This window comes from Mustelus asterias, chromosome 12, assembly GCF_964213995.1.
Source record: "Mustelus asterias chromosome 12, sMusAst1.hap1.1, whole genome shotgun sequence".
NCBI lineage: Eukaryota > Metazoa > Chordata > Chondrichthyes > Carcharhiniformes > Triakidae > Mustelus > Mustelus asterias.
Window position 1 is genome coordinate 90823405 of NC_135812.1, and position 18933 is coordinate 90842337.

An 18933-nucleotide genomic window follows, 5' to 3' on the forward strand; every position below is an offset into this window, starting at 1 on the left:
ACAGTCACCGTTTCTAAGATTAACTTTAAATTCCAGATTCATTAAATAATTAATTGAATTTAAATTCCACCAGCTGCCCTGATGGTATTTGAACCTGAGACCCTAGATCAGTCAGTCAGAACCTCTGGATTTCTGGTCCAATGTTAGATTCTCATCCTATTGGGCTAGACTGGATTCAAAAAGCAAATTATGTTCTGCTCTATTTTATTTAGGTTTGGCCTGGCCCAACTGCTTTCCCAGATTTTACAAACCCAGAAACCCATGCTTGGTGGTATAAGAATATTAAGGAGTTTCATGATAAAGTGCCTTTTGATGGGATGTGGATTGTAAGTATGTGATCTCAAAAATTCTGTCCTATGATATGATTTGATTTAATTTATTATTGTCACATGTATTGGGATACAATGAAAAGTATTGTTTTTTGAGTGCTATACAGACAAAACATACCATCCATAGGGTACATAGGAGAGAAGGAAAGGATTGGATACAGATATGGCTGCCGATAGGGTGAAGAAAAGATCAGCTTAGTATATGATAGGTCCATTCAAAAGTCTGGCAGCAGGGAAGAAGCTGTTCTGGTGAATGGAAAAGTAAATACGATATGTATTAGATAGCTACTTTATTTCTCATATCAAAATACATCTTAATTTGAAGTTGCATTATTCAAGACCTATGGTGATTCAAATAATTTTTGAGCTAATTTTCCACTTTTGCTGTATAACTTACGCTACATCAAATTATTGTTTAATAGATGTACTTTAACATATAAAAGAACTTTAAATTATTGGGCTGGACTGCATGTATGCAGTAAAATCCAAGGGTTTAGATAAGCAGTGCTAGGTTTTAGGACCCAAACCAGAATCTCCAAATTGTTTTATGAAGTTAGCCTAGACCCTAATTTTTAAATTTGATTTTGGCATGGGTGAGCGTAAAGTGTTTCACCCCGAGTATGATTCAAGTGACCCACTAGGAAACTTTTATCAAACAAAGTTTATTTAGAACACAGATAAAATGTAACAAAAATAATTAGCATAACTTTTACTAATTACAAGAGTTAAACATGATATAGTATAACTCCTAACAGTTAGCTATCTCTGCTGTTCCACATACACCCTTCTTCAGACTTAGCACAAAAAGCAAATACATTCACGTGATGCTGGATCTTCAGCTTTTTAACACCTGCTGTGAATTGGTCCTATGAATGTTGGATCAAATCTCACTCAGGTTCCCTAGTCGTAGAACTTTCAGAAAGCCTCTGGAGAGAGAGACACACACAGAAAACTTTCTTCCACCAGCTCCTGGCAGCAACTGAGAAACAAAACTAAAAACTGGAATGCTCTGTGGTTAAAAAAAACTGTCCCCAAGCATATCACCTGACCTATCAATCGAGCTCCACTCAGCAATCCCAGGGGACACATTAAAACCGCAGAACACTGCATTAGTACAGATTAAAAATAAACATGATGTCAATTATATTGCCTCAGCATCAATAAAGGACACCGACTACAGACAACATGGTGCCGACAAATTCCAGAGCCTGCTAGAAACGTCCTGCAGAGAAATATGATTAAATGCATTTCTTAAAGGCACAGTATTGTCACATAGGGCACTGGGAATATATAACTGTTCCTGCCCTTCAGTTAACTGAGCACTGCCCTATTATCTGTTCAACTGCAGACCAGTTCGTGAATGCTGTTGAAATATACCATTGAAATATTGAAAAATTCTTTCTTTGAGAAAACAAGTTATGCTTTTGTATTTAAAATGGCACTGCTTTCAACACTTGTGCAGCATGAGTGTAGTCCTTACTACAAGATCATTCCAGGTGTTTTCAATGGTGCATGGCTGAGTCTGATGGAAAAGTGAGAAATCATTTGGAATCAGAGAGTATGGTGAACTGCATTATTTTATCTATTTAAAATGAAAAGTCTTTAACACAGATGATCAGAATATACCATTAGCAGCAGTCAGTAGAGTTGGCTTAAAAAATGCAGAGGAAGATACGTCTCTCTGGCCTGACTTGACATGAACAATGTTTTTTTAAGCTGCAACAATAAAGTAAGTTTTGTTTCACAGGATATGAATGAACCATCTAACTTTGTTTCTGGAGCAATAAATGGCTGTCCAGACAACAATTTAGAAAATCCTCCGTATGTACCAGGTAAAAATCTAATTAATTCGGAAAAGCAAGCAATGTCTTCCAACCTCCTCCTACCAAGTCCTTTGTACCATTTTTTGCCGTATTACTGAGGTTCTTTTGCTTTAGTATATGCTGATTTATTTGATTTTGTTCTGCATTTTCTTGGACATCCAAGTTTTGTGGGAAAGACTTTAGTTCATTATGAAAATTATTATTTTGTGTTTGCAGATGTGACTGGAGGAAACCTGAGGTCTTGTACAGTATGTATGTCTGGTAAACAATATCTGTCGTCACATTATAACCTACACAACCTTTATGGCTTGACTGAGGCCATTGCTTCCCACGAGTGAGTGACAATTGAAACAGCAGTGCATTTTTACTGGATATGCCGAAGTAATCTGTGTAGTGGGACAAGGCTTTTGAACACTGCGCTAAATATCTTCAAAGTATGGGCAGCACGGTGGCACAGTAGTTAGCACTGCTGCCTCACAGCACCAGAGACCCAGGTTCGATCCTGGCCTTGGGTCACTGTCCATGCAGAGTCTGCATGTTCTCCTTGTGTCTGCGGGTGCTCTGGTTTCCTCCCACAGTCCAAAAGACATGCTGGTTAAGTGCATTGCCATGCAAATTCTCCTTCAATGTACCTGAACCAGGGCCAGTGTGTGGCAATTAGGGGATTTTCACAGTAACTTCATTGCAGTGTTAATGTAAGTCGACTTGTGGCACTAATAAATAAAACTTATTAAAAAACAAATCTTTTGAACTCAGTTGCTAGTTGCTCTCCAGTATATTGAGCAAATGAATATTGTTGAAGTGTGAGCTTTAGATGAATGTTGTCATGACTATCCACTGAAGCTTGATCCTGCCTTCATTCGATGTGAACATCCAGTTTACATTACTGAATAGCAATCAGAAGAAATCTTGGCATGTGGTTTTCTCCCTAAACCAAAGCACTGATGTCAATTGTAGCTCTGGTTCAAACCAGCTGCCTCAACACAGACCAGTAACCAACCTTGAAACCTTCCTCATGCTTCTGATTAAGGTATTCATTGAACACATTCAATGAGTCATTGTGGGGAGCTCATTATTTGAAATTAGCAGCATTCTGGCTGCCGTTTAAAAGTCACAGGGAATATCCTGCCCCAGAAAACATTTTGGGTCGCAGATTCTATTGCTGTTCTACTTGCTTACAGGTGCATATCTGGTACCTCTGATTGACTCTTGTCAGATCCTAGTGTAGTGTAGTATGACCTGTGAGAATCCAGGAATTCTGGAACAAAACACTAGCATGGACCAGTTGGGCCGAATGGCCTGTTTCTGTGCCATAAATCCTATGCAACTAAACAGTGATATTGCTCTGAGAGTCAGGTTTTGAAGTCCCACAAGGAGTACAAAGGACCAACTGCAATTTCTGACAACAAGGTAAGGATAGTGGAGGGATGCTAACAGGAACAATGGGTGTTTCTACTAATCTTAAAACCATTACTGAAATGGCTTATGCGACATATTTTAAAATGAGGTCGATATATCAATGAAGACAAAGGCGCATAAATAGTTTCATTTATTTAATTTGAAAATTTTGGATCATTATTGGAAGTAATCAGTGGGTGAATATTTTCAGCCATCATTTGTTTCAGGATTGTCTCCTTTCTTATGTTTAGTGCTTTGATCAAGGTGATAGGAAAACGCCCATTTGTGATTTCACGGTCCACATTCCCCAGTCATGGTCGTTACGCTGGACACTGGACTGGTGACATCCTGAGTGACTGGAATGACATGTATTATACCATCCCAGGTATGGAAATTAGAATGGGGTTTTGCCAGTAAACCTACTTGTTTTTCTACAGGAAGGTTATCTAATGTGCTGAGTTTTTCCAGGGACTTTGGAAATTATTTTTCAAAATAAGTTACATTATTATGTAACCAACTATACATTCCTGTGGTTGTATGAGCCATGGCTCCGTTGGTAGTATGCAGTCTCTCCTTGGTCAGAAGGCTGTGGGTTCAAATACCATTCCTGCTGTTGATCTTAAAAGTCAAAACTTGACACTCCAGTGCAGCAGTGAGGGAGCCCTTCAGGTGCTATCAGAGGTGTTGGGCAACATCTTAGAAAAAATGGCAGAGTGTTGGCTCTGGCTAGAAAAACGGAGTATTGGCCACCAACGGCACTGGTGTGTTTTTGTTCTGAATCTTGCAGCTCATTGGTATTAACTTTTATTCACACATGTTGCACGCCATTCCAGCAGTGCGTTCCCTCTGATTCGCCTGCTGTGTAAGGACTTAACTGCTGCAAACACTGGGGAATTCCATATAAACGACTCCCAGGCATTTGTTCCACAACTGTAAGGGATGGCGGCCAAAAAGCCAGCACCGTGCTTCACAGAGGGGCCCCTCACCAGACTACTTGATAGAGTGGTGCAGAGGAGGGAAGCCCTATACCCACGCTCCAGGTGACGGCCACCCAGCAGGGTGACCACACCCCACCTGGGATGCAGTGGCAGCCCTGATCAGTGCCAGAACACTGCAAAAGAGGACAGGGCAGCAGTGTTAAAAGAAGATGAATGATCCTCTTCACTCAGCCGGGGCAAGTGAACCACCCCAGTCTCCCACTGGACCCCCTTGCACCCCCAATCACTTCATGCACTCAGTCACCTTGGCCTCTGCCAACACCAGGTACCAGGTCCACCCCATTCCATTATCATCATGCTCCTCCAGTAACTGCTATGCTCTGCACACTCCAGCTCCCACCCAAGCCCTACGTCTGCCGCACCTCATCCCCATCTTAAATGTCCACACTGCCACCCGCACTATGTCATTGCAGGACAAACTAGAGCACAACAGGCGTCAGCAGGCGCAGCCATCTGGAGTCATGCCTGAGTTGCAAACCCTCGCACACTTTGAGGAGTGGACCCTCGAGCCGGCCGGGGAGGAGGAAGACCATTCCTGCACTGCTAGTGAAGTGGGGCAGCAAAAAAACATGAGAATCTTCAATACAAATGTTGTCAAGTCTCAAGTGAGTAATCAATGTCCCCTGTGTATCCCCTGTAATGCACTGATGCCATGTGCCTTCCCTTGCAGGTTGACGACCAGAACAGGTCAGACCATCCTCTGGCCCCCCTGGAATCACCAGGCTCCAGCAGTTCAGAGGGGCATTGTTCCAACTCCACTGTTGAAGAGGCATCACAGCTGTCACCCACACCCAGCATCAGCACAGATACTCATATTTCGGTGTGTTGAATACATAGGGAGGCTTCTGGGTCACTTACTGACAGCTGACAATCCACAGCAGGTGGAGGCAGGGATGTCCCATGGAACCAGCACTCGGAGGGATGCCAGAGCCCAGGGCTCTGCTGAGCCCAAGCCAATGATGTGCCCCTGGGCCTGGTTGGCTCACAGCTGCTGGAGCTGTAAAGGCAGAGTCGTGAAACTCAGGAAGGGATGATGGTAGCCCTCCTTGGACTGCAAGGCTGATTGGAGGAGTCCCACCACATTCTATCTGAGAAGATGGTGCCGTCACTGCAGCACATTGAGGCCAACACTGCACGGTTGGCATTTGCGGTGGAACCTTGGTACAGGACATGCACTCCATGGCAGGAGGTGTCCGCACCATGGCGCAGGGCTTTGACTACATGGTGCAGGCACTGGTGGGAATCCATGAGTGTCAGCGGTAGAGGACGGCAGGGCTTCTGGGGAATGGTAGTCACCATATCAGAATAAGGGGTTCACCCTTTTCAACTGAAATGAGGAAAAGAATTTACTCAAAAAATTGTGGATGTTTAGAATTCTCTATCCTTGAGGCTGAGAATGCCTAAGTATTGGGAATATGGGTTAGTATGGGAAAATAGAATTGAAGGAGAGGATCAGCCATGAATTTATTGGCTGGTGAAGCTGTTTTGAAAGGATGAATTTCTTCTGCTCTTTTTTATGTTCTTAAGCTACCATGATTATGTTACTGACATGATTAATCAACCAAAATTTTCCTTTAACTCTAATAAATGAGAAGCTATGAAGCATTTGGAGGGGAATCACTTAGTCATTCTTAAAGGTTTTTGTTCTCTGACGTTTGCAGGAATATTTAAATATATTTTCCAATGTCTAAGTATCAAAACATGTCACAGTAAAATTAACACAACTGTGAACCACAAAGATATTACAGCAATGAGAGAAATGGGAGACTGACTCTTGCTCGATGACTCTTGAGGTTTGTGGTCAGCCAGATACAGGATATTTCTTTTATTTTTCACGATTTATATTTTTTCAATTTTCACTCTGGAATTTTTCTATGGAATCTATGGGCCAAGTTACAATGGAGCAGGCAGTTGCTCATAACCTCTTGTTTTGATCCAGGACGAGATCGTCAAATGTTTGCTACAATCTGATTTGGGATCAATAACATTTTTTTTAAGTTGACAAAATTTGAGATTCAAGACACTTGCAAAGTGAATAAGACCACAGGATTCCACAGGTTTTGAACAAACACAAAAAAAACTTTACAAGGTCAGAAAGATAAAACAATTCACAGTATCTATCATATTCAGGGTTAAAATGAGGATCATGTGAATTAACAGGCAAACTGTGATTGGCCAGGACAGATTCCGTGGATTTCTCAACAACCCACCCAGATGTTAGGAACACTGTGTCAACCAATTTCATTGAAACTCTGACTCTCTTACCCACCTTCAAAGATCTCACTTTGGAATTCTCACCAAATGTTATTCCCAGTCGGACTGCCGCAATAACTGCCCACCCTGCAGGGTTAGACTTTGTTCCCCTGGATTTCTGAGTATGCACACAAGCACCAACTAACATGCACAACTTCAGCTTTTCAGAGCTCCAAGCGGATTGATACCTTCACCCCAACAGCCCACTGCAGGGAGTCACCAACCTACTGCTGCCATCTTAGATCATTGGGGTTTCTCTCGAGTCCTCTTTGATTGCCAGGACTTCTCTTAAGACATCACCATTTAAAGTCTGCCAACCACAGCCTTTTTTCTGCTTGGATTCTTTCTCTGCTCCCCTTTCTTCTCAACAGGGGCCTCACCCTATCTCTGTCCCCATCCGGGCCTCCTCTCATAGAAACTCTCCTTGGTTGCCTGCCTGGGGCACTTGTCTGCAATGGTTCTCTGTTCCTGGTCGGATGTCCCAGGTTTTTAAACCCTTTTTGCAAGGGCGCTTTCGGCCCATCTTAGGACCAAAGAATGTAAGATGTTGAATTGCACATGCACTGCCCACTCCCGGTCCACACATATCTGAACTTGGAGTTCTCAACCTCTGCTGTCAACGAGAAGGTAAATTTGCTTTCATAAGACTCTGCCTGTGCAACTGTACATTGGCCAGTAGGATGTGCGTGACGGAAATGCGGGATGATTTTCCTTATTTTTTTCTTTTAATTCCCACTGTTTGTTCATGTCCTCACTGTAGAAAAACTAAAAATACAAAACTTTGTGATTGAATACATTGTAAATCTGCGAGTATGATACCACCACAGAGCAAAGTCTTTATATTAAAGCCTATCATTGGGACAGTTGTACTAGTTTTTGATAATCTGTTGTACAGTTGAAATATGAATTGTGAAAGATCAAAAATATAAAACTCTTTGTGCCTTATCTTATATATTTCACAGCAATAATGCTGTTTAACATGTTTGGGGTTCCTCTTGTTGGAGCGGATGTGTGTGGTTTCCGGTCAAACACCACTGAAGAACTCTGTGTGCGCTGGACACAACTTGGTTCATTCTACCCCTTTATGCGGAATCACAACGACTGGAAGCAGCGGGTTAGTCCTTGAGACTAGTAAATATTGAAGTTGGCTTATTGAAATTGTCCATTTTAATTAATTTTCAGACATTAGAACGCGGGGAGTGAAATTAAAAGATTAATTGTTGGACTTCTGTCTAATAATAGAGCATGAGCAAATGTTTTCAGATATTTATCTGTAGCATTTCAAAATGGAAAAGGACATTAACTGTGAAGCAGAAGTTTACCTTGTATTGTACTGCAATTTATAGTGCATTTGGTACAACGTTAATTGTTTTTCCACGAATTGAGAACACTGTAATAACACCAGTACTTGTTTTGTTTGATGTGTGGAAGTTGTTAGTGCTATTTGAGGGTGTGATGTTTTGCCACAAATCCACAATCTGGGTTAAGAGCATCATGACTGGAGGCATTGCTTATGGTAAGAAAAGCAAAAACAATGAACAGCTTCCTCCACTGAGATAAGGATGTGAGTGGCAGGATCCCATGATGCATGAGACAAGAAAAGTGAATGCTAAGAGCTAAATTTTGGATGGAGTTATCTGCTTATTGTAAATCTCAAAAGATTTTAGTTCACTAAAGCAAATTAGCATTTGTGATCGAAGTCATAGATAATGATGAGTCTTGATGATCTCTAAAGGAGCAAAGTGGGGAAGAGGCCTTGAGAAAGGAAACAGGAGTTTATGTTCTGACCAGAGAATTGGTCTTGGAAATTTAACAGTGGCGTGTCCATTTTTGAAATGAGCACCCAAGCCTTCAGGAAGCACACTCTGCTTGCAAGCAAAAAATGCATCAACGTCTTCCATATTGGTATAGGCAAAAGATTTGTTTGAGTTTGATCTCCCTGTCCCTCCCTGTTGCCTGAGGTTTCCTGCAGCACCCCAAACTTAAAAGCCTTTTCCTTGATGCGTTGTTTCTGGATGCCCATGATCCACATTGGTTTGATCATATTAAAGGTTGATGGCCAGTGTGAGTCCTGTTCATTCAAGATCCCAATGAACTTGCTTTTGGTGCCAGTCAATATTTTGCCCTTAGATGTGAATACCATTTATAAAAGGAATGCATTTTTGTCTTTCAGTCTCAGGAACCATATGTCTTCAGTGAGTCAGCACAATCAGCAATGCGGAAAGCTCTCTTCACGAGATACACGCTGCTCCCTTTCCTTTACACACTTTTCCATAAAGCCCATTCTGCTGGAGAGATGGTTGTTCGACCATTGTCATTTGAGTATGTTACCTTTTTTAGTACTATTTGAAACAAGATTTAAAAATCATAGCTGTACCTGAGGAACCAGAAACTAATTCCAATCTTAGATTTTCCTTGTGAATGTGTTCCTGATAATCCAGTCACGTTTTAATTGGAACTTCAAACTTTCTCTGTTGGTTGATTCCACAACTAAACCTTGCGTCATCAGAAACCTAGTGTGTTCGTATTTTATCATTCAAATTACTTCCGGTTGTTCGGCCACTGTCATTTGAGTATGTAACCTTTTAGTACTGTGTGTAAAACAAAATACCTGCCATCTAATGAGGTTGGAAATTAGTAGTAGCCATATTCAAGCATAAGTAGAAACTAGAACCTAGAGTTCTAAAGGAGATAGCTGAAGAAATAGTGGAGGCGTTAGTTATGATCTTTCAAAAGTCACTGGAGTCAGGGAAAGTCCCAGAGGATTGGAAAATCGCTGTTGTAACCCCACTGTTCAAGAAGGGAACAAGAAAAAAGATGGAAAATTATAGGCCAATTAGCCTAACCTCAGTTGTTGGCAAAATTCTAGAATCCATCGTTAAGGATGAGATTTCTAAATTCTTGGAAGTGCAGGGTCGGATTAAGACAAGTCAGCATGGATTTAGTAAGGGGAGGTCGTGCCTGACAAACCTGTTAGAGTTCTTTGAAGAGATAACAAATAGGTTAGACCAAGGAGAGCCAATGGATGTTATCTATCTTGACTTCCAAAAGGCCTTTGACAAGGTGCCTCACGGGAGACTGCTGAGTAAAATAAGGGCCCATGGTATTCGAGGCAAGGTACTAACATGGATTGACGATTGGCTGTCAGACAGAAGGCAGAGAGTTGGGATAAAAGGTTCTTTCTCAGAATGGCAACCGGTGACAAGTGGTGTCCCGCAGGGTTCAGTGTTGGGGCCACAGCTGTTCTCTTTATATATTAACGATCTAGATGACGGGACTGGGAGCATTCTGGCCAAGTTTGCCGATGATACAAAGATAGGTGGAGGGGCAGGTAGTATTGAGGAGGTGGGGAGGCTGCAGAAAGATTTAGACAGTTTAGGAGAGTGGTCCAAGAAGTGGCTGATGAAATTCAACGTGGGCAAGTGCGAGGTCGTACACTTTGGAAAAAAGAATAGAGGCATGGACTATTTTCTAAACGGTGACAAAATTCATAATGCTAAAGTGCAAAGGGACTTGGGAGTCCTAGTCCAGGATTCTCTAAAGGTAAACTTGCAGGTTGAGTCCGTAATTAAGAAAGCAAATGTAATGTTGTCATTTATCTCAAGAGGCTTGGAATACAAAAGCAGGGATGTACTTCTGAGGCTTTATAAAGCACTGGTTAGGCCCCATTTGGAGTACTGTGAGCAATTTTGGGCCCCACACCTCAGGAAGGACATACTGGCACTGGAGCGGGTCCAGCGGAGATTCACACGGATGATCCCAGGAATGGTAGGCCTGACATACGATGAACGTCTGAGGATCGTGGGATTATATTCATTGGAGTTTAGGAGGTTGAGGGGAGATCTGATAGAAACTTACAAGATAATGAACGGCTTAGATAGGATGGACGTAGGGAAGTTGTTTCCATTAACAGGGGAGACTAGGACGCGGGGGCACAGCCTTAGAATAAAAGGGAGTCACTTTAGAACAGAGATGAGGAGAAATTTCTTCAGCCAGAGAGTGGTGGGTCTGTGGAATTCATTGCCACAGAGGGCTGTGGAGGCCGAGACGTTGAGCGTCTTCAAGACAGAAATTGATAAATTCTTGATTTCTCGAGGAATTAAGGGCTATGGGGAGAGAGCGGGTAAATGGAGTTGAAATCAACCATGATTGAATGGTGGAGTGGACTCGATGGGCCGAATGGCCTTACTTCCGCTCCTATGTCTTATGGTCTTATGGTCTTATAGTTCATGATTTGTTTTGCCTGCATGTTAGTTTTAGATCAGATTTCTCCAGCCGCAGGCCGCACTGTGCCCTCAAAGGCCTCTGAATTCGGCTTGCCAAGCTCATTGGACTTTCAACTGATGTACGTCTGGAAAATGCTGTAAAACTACTTGTCCAATCATAGGCTAGAGAGCAAATGCAGGAAAAAAACACCCTGTAATTGGACAAGCAGGAAACAGTGGGGAAAGTAAGTTTTCAAGGTAAGTTCCAGGGCAAGAGGGAGGGAGAGGAGGAGCGGGTCTCGGAGGGAGAGGGAGAGGGGACTGTAATCAGTGTTTGTGTGAGAGAGATGGGGTTTGAGAGTGAGGATGTGTGTGCATGTGAGGGGAGGAGTGGGAAGAACGTGTGCGCGAGGGAGAGGGGAGTGTGTGTTTATGTTACAGAGGGTAGTGTTAGAGGCGCAAGAGTGAGAATCATCATCTTTATAATTCATTCCTTTAAATTTTGAGTTTATTACTTTGACGTTGTTGTTTTGCTCAATAAATTGTTTCTTTTCAAATGTCACCTGTTTTTAAAATTCATGATTAATGTGCCAAACCTGATCATTCCAAAGTTTGCTTATTGGCCCCTTGAGTGAGAAAAACATCAAAATCTGGCCTCCCCACGCAAAAAGGTTGGACTGTTTCAAATGATTCGGTTACTTTTTTACCCAAACTTCAAACTTTGATTGTTAGCTTATTTCAAAGCTAAAATTTGGATCATCAGAAATCTAATGTGTTCATATTTTACTATTTACCACTCAGGTTGCATCTAAAGCACAATCCCTAAAAACTTTTCATGTCCTTATCTAGTAATGTTTCTTAATTGGTGACAATTATTTTTTAATGTAATGACTCTTTATTGGTCCAGCACTCTTCACCCAGATTTAGACTGAGTGACCAATATAACAGTCCAATCTGCACAAGATGTTATTATCAAAAATTAGAACTCTTGGAATCAGAGGTAACTTTGGGACTTGTGTCAGTAGTGTCTGGGAGGTAAAAGACCAAAAGTAAGAATGGGGGGTTTTGTTAGACCACAGCTGGAGTGCTCTCACAGTTTTTGGGAACCAACATCACATCTTGGGAAGACCACGTTGGTTATGAAGGGACTGGAGCGAGAATTTACCGAAGTGATGCCCATACTCTAAGAGACAAATTACAAGGAAAGATTACACAAGCTAGCCTTGTATTCCTTGGAATTCAAAATAAGGAGGTGATTTGATTAAAGTTTTCAAGATATTAAGGTGAATAGATAGAGAGAAACTATATGCTGCTTGAAGAGTCTTGGGCGAGGAGACATTGTAAAATAAAATTGAAGGCAGACCTTTCAGGGATGGAATTGGGAAGTGCTTCCACTTAGAAAGAAAGGTCGAACTCTTCTGCAAATAGCAATTTATAAAGATCAATTCTTAATTTTAAAGCTGAGGTTAATGGATTATTGTTAACAAATATATCAAGGGATTTTGGATCAAGGTGGGTATATGGAGTTAGGTTAGCCATGTTCATATTGAATGGCAGAACAAACTCGAGGGGTTAATATGGCCTACTCCTGTTCATCTTTATTTTCTGATTGCAGGATATGATAAGTGGTGTTGCTGTAGCTTTAGCTTTTCATTTGATTCGGATAAAGGAATAGACTTTTATATTCAAGTATGCAGATAACACTAAATTAGGAGGAACAGTAAGTAGTGTGATGGGAAGATGGCGAACAAAGGGACATAGATAAAATAAGTGAAAATTATGGCACAAGGACTTAGTTCCATATGGGAAAGCATGAGCTTATTCACTTTGGATCTGTGTCTGACAAATTGGAATATATTCCCAATGATGAGAGGCAAGAAGTGTGGAGGAATACAGTAATTCAAATTTTAATGCACATAACTCATTAAAAGCTAATGTAAAAAATCATTTTAAAATATTCTAATAGATTTTTGACCTATTTTCAGGGGGCTGCTTTATGAGGGTTAAATTGTGCTTCTGTTATACAAAGCCTGAAATACTGAGTTTACTGTTGGGGGACTGGATCTCAGGAACAATATAATGACCTTACAAGGGGTACCTTGTTGATTCATGAGAATGGTACCAGATCTTGGAGGGTTCATATTTCAGGACAAGTCACAGAAACTTGGCTGGAACTGCCTTTAGTTTAGAAATTGGAGGGTGTTTAATTGAGCTATTTAAAATATTACAGGGATTTTTTTTGGGTAGATAAGGAGAAATTATTCCTTCAGTGGGGGAATCCAGAACAATAGGGCATAATCCTAAATTAAAGCTAGGCTTTGTAGGAATGAAATCAGATTGCAATTTTTCCACAGAATGAATAGTGGAAATCGGGAACTTGCTTCCCCAAAAGATTGGATACTGAGTCAATCGAAATTTTCAAGACTGATCAATAGATTTTTGTTGGGTAAGGATATTAAGGAATGAGAAATAAATTGTTTAAAAAGAGTTGAACTACAGATCATCAGCGATCAAGTTGAATGGCAGAACAGGCTTCCAGTGATAATGCTCCTATGTTCATTGGTCCAACTGCAAACAACAGTTATTTTTGGTGTGGCCTGGAAGTGTATATAATTTCAGCACTCCATGTGTTTGAAATTGTAATTCAGTATACTGTGCAAATGCAAAAACCAAATGAGGCATCAAATGGACCGTCTGGTCTCAAACACCTTAATTATGTTCTGTGCCAGATGGTTGGAGTAGCCATGGGCTGACTTTTGCAGACGGATTTTCCAGTTATCTCTGCTTTAAGGAGAAATGTCTGGCCTTTGTTCAACCTACAATTTTTGATGTGCCAATTGAGAGATCCCTCAAATGTTTATAAATATATATATGCCTGTCATAGCTTTGGATGGCAAAAAAGCAGTGGTTAAATAATTTCAGTCTGATCTTTTCTTGTGTTGGAATTACTCCAGATATGCAAATGCTGCTCTTTCTCGGCTTTAGATTCCCTCAAGATCCAAACACGCCAAGCATTGATCGTCAGTTCATGTGGGGAGAAGCACTTCTCATCACTCCAGTATTGGAACCTAAAACAGTGGAGGTGTCTGGTTATTTTCCCCCAACAAAATGGTACAATCTACATGATGTAAGTGTTATAAGATGTGAGATGATGTCATATGTTATATGATGTAAGGAGGACCAAGGGATTGATTAAGAAGGGAAAAATAGAGTATGAAAATAAGCTAGCAGGGAACATAAAAACCTGACTCTAAAAGGTAAGTAGAGAGAAAAAGATTGACAAAAACAAATGTAGGCCCCTTACAGTCAGAAACAAGAGAATTCATAATGGGGAATAAAGAAATGCCGAGGAATTAAATGCGTACTTTGCTTCAGTCTTCACAAAGTAAGACATGAATAATGTACCAGAAGTTCTGACAGAAACAAGTTTTAATGAGGAGCTGAAGAAAATCAGCATTAGTAGAGAAATGGTTTTGGGGAAATTGATGGGATTGAAGATGAATAAATCTCCTTGATTATCTCCTGATAATCTTCATCCCAGAGTATTTAAGGAAGTGGCCCTGGAAATAGTAGATCCATTGGTGGTTATTTTCCAAACTTCTTTGGACGATGGGCTGGTTCCTACGTATTGGAGGGTAGCTAATGTGAGCCCGCTATTCAAAAAGGGAGGTAGAGAGAAAACAGGGAACTATAGACCAGTGAGCCTGCTGTCTGTACTGGGGAAGTTGCTAGAGTCCATTATCAAGGATTTCACAACTCAACATTTGGAAGGCAATGGTATAATCAAACAAAATCAGCATGGATTTCCAAAAGGGAAATCATGCTTTATGAACCTATTGGAATTCTTTGAGGATGTAACTAGTAGAGTTGACTGAGGAGAACCAATGAATGTGGTTCATTTAGACTTTCAGAAGGCCCTTCGACAAGGTCTCACATAACAGACTACTATGTAAAGTTAAAGCACATGGGATTGCAGGTAATGTCTTGAGATGGATAGAAAGCTGGTTAGCAGATAGGAAGCAAAGAGTTGGCATAAATGGGTCTTTTTCTGATTGGCAGTCAGTGACTCGTGGGGTTCTGCAGGGGTTTGTGCTAAGACCCCAACTGTTCACATTATATATTAATGAATTGGAAGAGGCAACTGAATGTATTATCTCCAAATTTGCAGATGATACAAAGTTGGGTGGGAGGGTGAGCTGTGAGGAGGATGCAGAGATGCTCCAGCATGATTTGGACAGGCTGTGTGTGGGCAGCTGCATGGCAGATGCAGTATAATGTAGATAAATGTAGCAGTAATAGGGAGACAGATTATTACTTGAATGGGTGTAAATTGAGAGAGGTGGATACTCAGCGAGATTTTGGTGTCCTCATGCATCAGTCGCTGAAAGTAAGCGCGCTGGTAGAGCAGGCAGTAAAGAAGGTATGTTGGTCTTCAAAGCGAGAGGATTTGAGCATAGGGATGTTTTGCTGCAATTATATAGGGCGTTGGTGAGACCACACCTGGGGTACTGTGTGCAGTTTTGGTGTTCTTGCCTGGAGAAGGATGTCCTTGCTATAGAGGGCGTACAGCAAAGGTTTACCAGGCTGATTCCTGGGATGGCAGGTCTGTGATATGAGGAGAGACCAAGTTGGTTAGAATTATATTCACTGGCGTTTAGAAAAGTGAGAGAGGATCTCATGGAAACTTACAAAATTCTAACAGGTCGGGGACTTCAATCAGGTCAAGCTCAAGAGCAACCTAAAAAATACCATCAAAATGTCTCCTGATCCACCAGAGGCCCAAAACATCCTAGACCACTGCTACACAAATATCAAACATGCCTACTGCTCTATCGCCTGCCCACACTTTGACAAATCAGACCATTAGGCTGTGCTCCTGCTCCCATCTTACAAGCAAAAGCTGAAGCAGGAGAATCGTTAAAGAAAGTCGTGCAATTTTGGTTTGAGGTATCAGATGATCTCCTATGAGACTACTTCGAGTCAGTAGACTGGTCAATATTTAAAAACTCAGCAACCAATCTGAATGAGTACGCCACTACAGTAACTGACTTCATTAGTAAGTGTGTAGAAGACTGTGTGCCAAAGATGCAAATCCGTGCATTTCCCAACCAGAGACCATGGATGAACAGGGATATCCACTACTTTCTGAAGTCTAGGTCTGAGGTGTTCAAGTCAGGCGACCCTGACCTATACAGGAAAGCCAGATATGATCTACAGAGATCCATCAAAGATGCCAAAAGACAGTACCGGACCTAGCTAGAGTCCCAGGCTAGCCACACCGCCAACTATGGCAAGGTCTGCAAGATGTTACAGGCTACAAGATGAAGGCATATAAAATTAGCACCAATGCACTCCACCCTGATGAGCTCAAGGCATTCTATGCCTGTTTTGAGCAAGAGGTCAGCGAGAGCACACCCTCCAGCCCAGAAGCCTCAGACAAACCTGTATCTGAGGTCACCATTACAGACGTCAGAGCAGCCTTCTAAGGTCAACCCACGGAAAGCGACTGGCCTGGAGAGGGTACCCGAATGAGCATTCAGATCTTGTGCAGACCAGCTGATGGGGGGTATTCACAGACAACTTCAACCTCTCTTTACACCAGTCTGAGGTCCCTACCAGCTTCAAGAAGACGACCATCATCCTGATACCAAAGAAAAACCAAGCAGCGTGCCTTAATGATTATCATCCGGTGGCTCTGACATCCATCATTATGAAAAGTTAGTCATGGCATGAATCAATTGCGGCCTCCCAGCTTGCCTGAATCCACTACAGTTCGCCTACCACTGCAACAGGTCCACAGCAGACGCCATCTCCCTGGCCCTGCACTTAACCCTGGAACACCTAGATAACAAAGACACCTATGTCAGACTCCTATTTATTGACTACAGCTCAGACTTCAACACCATTATTTCCACAAAATTCATCTCCAACCTCCGTGGTCTCGGGCTCGGCTCCACCCTCAGCAACTGGGTCCTGAACTTTTTTTTTAATTTTTATTTTATAAGTGTCACAAGTAGGCTTATATTAACACTACAAAGAAGATAATGTGAAAATCCCCTCGTCGTCACACTCCGGCACCTGTTCGGGTGCTTTGAGGGAGAATTAGCATGGCCAATGCACCTAACCTGCATATCCTTTGGACTGTGGGAGGAAACCGGAGCACCGAAAGGAAACCCACACAGAAACGGGGAGAATGTGCAAACTCCACACACATAGTCGCCCAAGCTGAGAATTGAACCTGGGTCCCTGGTGCTGCGAGGCAGCAGTGCTAAGCACTGTGCTGCCCACTTCCTTGCCCACTTCCTAACCCACAGACTGAAATCAGTAAAGATAGTCAATAACACCGCCTTCACAATCATCCTCAACACTGGTGCCCCACAAGGCTGTCCTCAGCCCCTTACTATACTTCTTATACACCTATGACTGTGTGGCCAAATTCCCCTCCAACTCGATTTTCAAGTTTGTTGATGATACCGCCATAGTGGGTCAGATCTCAAACAATGACGAGATGGAGTACAGGAATGAGATGGAGGAACTGGCGTGGTGACAATAATCTCTTCCTCAATGTCAACAAAACGAAGGAAACAGTCATCGACTTCACGAAGTGGAGAACATGCACCTGTCTACATCAATGGGGACAATGTAGAAATGGCCGAGAGCTTCAAGTTTTTCGGTGTCCAAATCATCAACAACCTGTCCTGGTCCCTCCATGCCAACACTATAGTTAAGAAAGCTCACCAATGCCTCTACTTTCTCTGAAGACGAAGGAAATTTTGCATATCAGCTACGACTCTCACCAACTTCTACAGATGCGCCATAGAAAGCATTCTTTCTGGTTGTATCACAGCTTGGTATGGCTCCTGCTCTGCCAAAACCACAAGAAATGAACGAAGCCCAGACCATCACTCAAACCAGCCTCTCATCCATTGACACTGTCTTCATTTCTAGGAAAAACAGCCAGCATGATAAAAGACCCCATGCACCCCAGACATATTCTCTTCCACCTTTTTCTGTCAGGAAAAAGATACAAAAGTCTGAGGACATGTATCAACCAACTCGAGAGCAGTTTCTTCTCTGCTGCCATCAGACTTTTGAATGGACCTACCTTATATTAAGTTGATCTTTCTCCATACCCTAGCTATGACTGTAACACTACATTCTGCACTCTCTCCTGTCCTTCTCTGCTTGGTATGCTATGTATAGCGCGCAAGAAACAATACCTTTCACTGTATACCAATACAAGTGACAATAATAAATCAGATCAAATCAGATCAAAGGGCTAGACAGAATAGATTCAGAAAGAATGTTCCCAATGGTGGGGGAATCCAGAACTAGGGGTTATAGTTTGAGGATACCGGGTAAACCTTCTAGCACTGTGCCACTGCCTGATCTGAGATACCATTCAAAACAGATCAAACAGTCTGTGCAACTGTCCAGCTCATCTTTCTGCTTCACTTCATTTTGTCTGCTTAGTAATATTAGTTTACAGTCCAGACTTTAAGCAGTTTTATTTTCCTTGTACGAAATCTGAGGACAGTCACAAAAATATTTTACTCCAGTGTTAGTCCACTGAAGTACAAAACAATTTACGTGCAGTATCCAGTGAATTTTTTAACTCAACCCAAATTATCTACTCCATTCTAATCTACCAATAATGAACTGGATTAGCTAAAGTCAAACTAGTTATTCTCAGTGCATAATGTAGTATTTATATGTGCGTATGTAGTTATAAATTTGTCATTATTTTAGTACCTCTTTCTCTGATCATATGTATTTCAATTTTTAGGGTTCTGCCGTATATAGTAAAGGCCAGTACATTATACTGCAGGCACCTTTGGATACAATAAATGTTCACGTACGAGGAGGCTGCATTTTGCCTACACAGGTAAAAGTGTCCAAGAAGGTGATTCAGCTGAGGTGAATTTTA

General features: G+C 41.8%; 1 protein-coding gene across 1 annotated transcript in view; it reads left to right on the forward strand.

The window, feature by feature from the left end:
* The window catches only part of LOC144501672 (lysosomal alpha-glucosidase-like), a 63411-nt gene that overhangs the window by 38422 nt on the left and 6056 nt on the right, over positions 1–18933 (forward strand). The window contains exons 10-17 of the mRNA XM_078225592.1: positions 213–326; positions 2077–2161; positions 2369–2486; positions 3802–3935; positions 7764–7915; positions 8975–9123; positions 13992–14133; positions 18793–18891. Of these exons, the coding sequence (XP_078081718.1) occupies positions 213–326; positions 2077–2161; positions 2369–2486; positions 3802–3935; positions 7764–7915; positions 8975–9123; positions 13992–14133; positions 18793–18891 (993 nt within the window). The remainder of the gene's footprint in view (positions 1–212; positions 327–2076; positions 2162–2368; positions 2487–3801; positions 3936–7763; positions 7916–8974; positions 9124–13991; positions 14134–18792; positions 18892–18933) is intronic.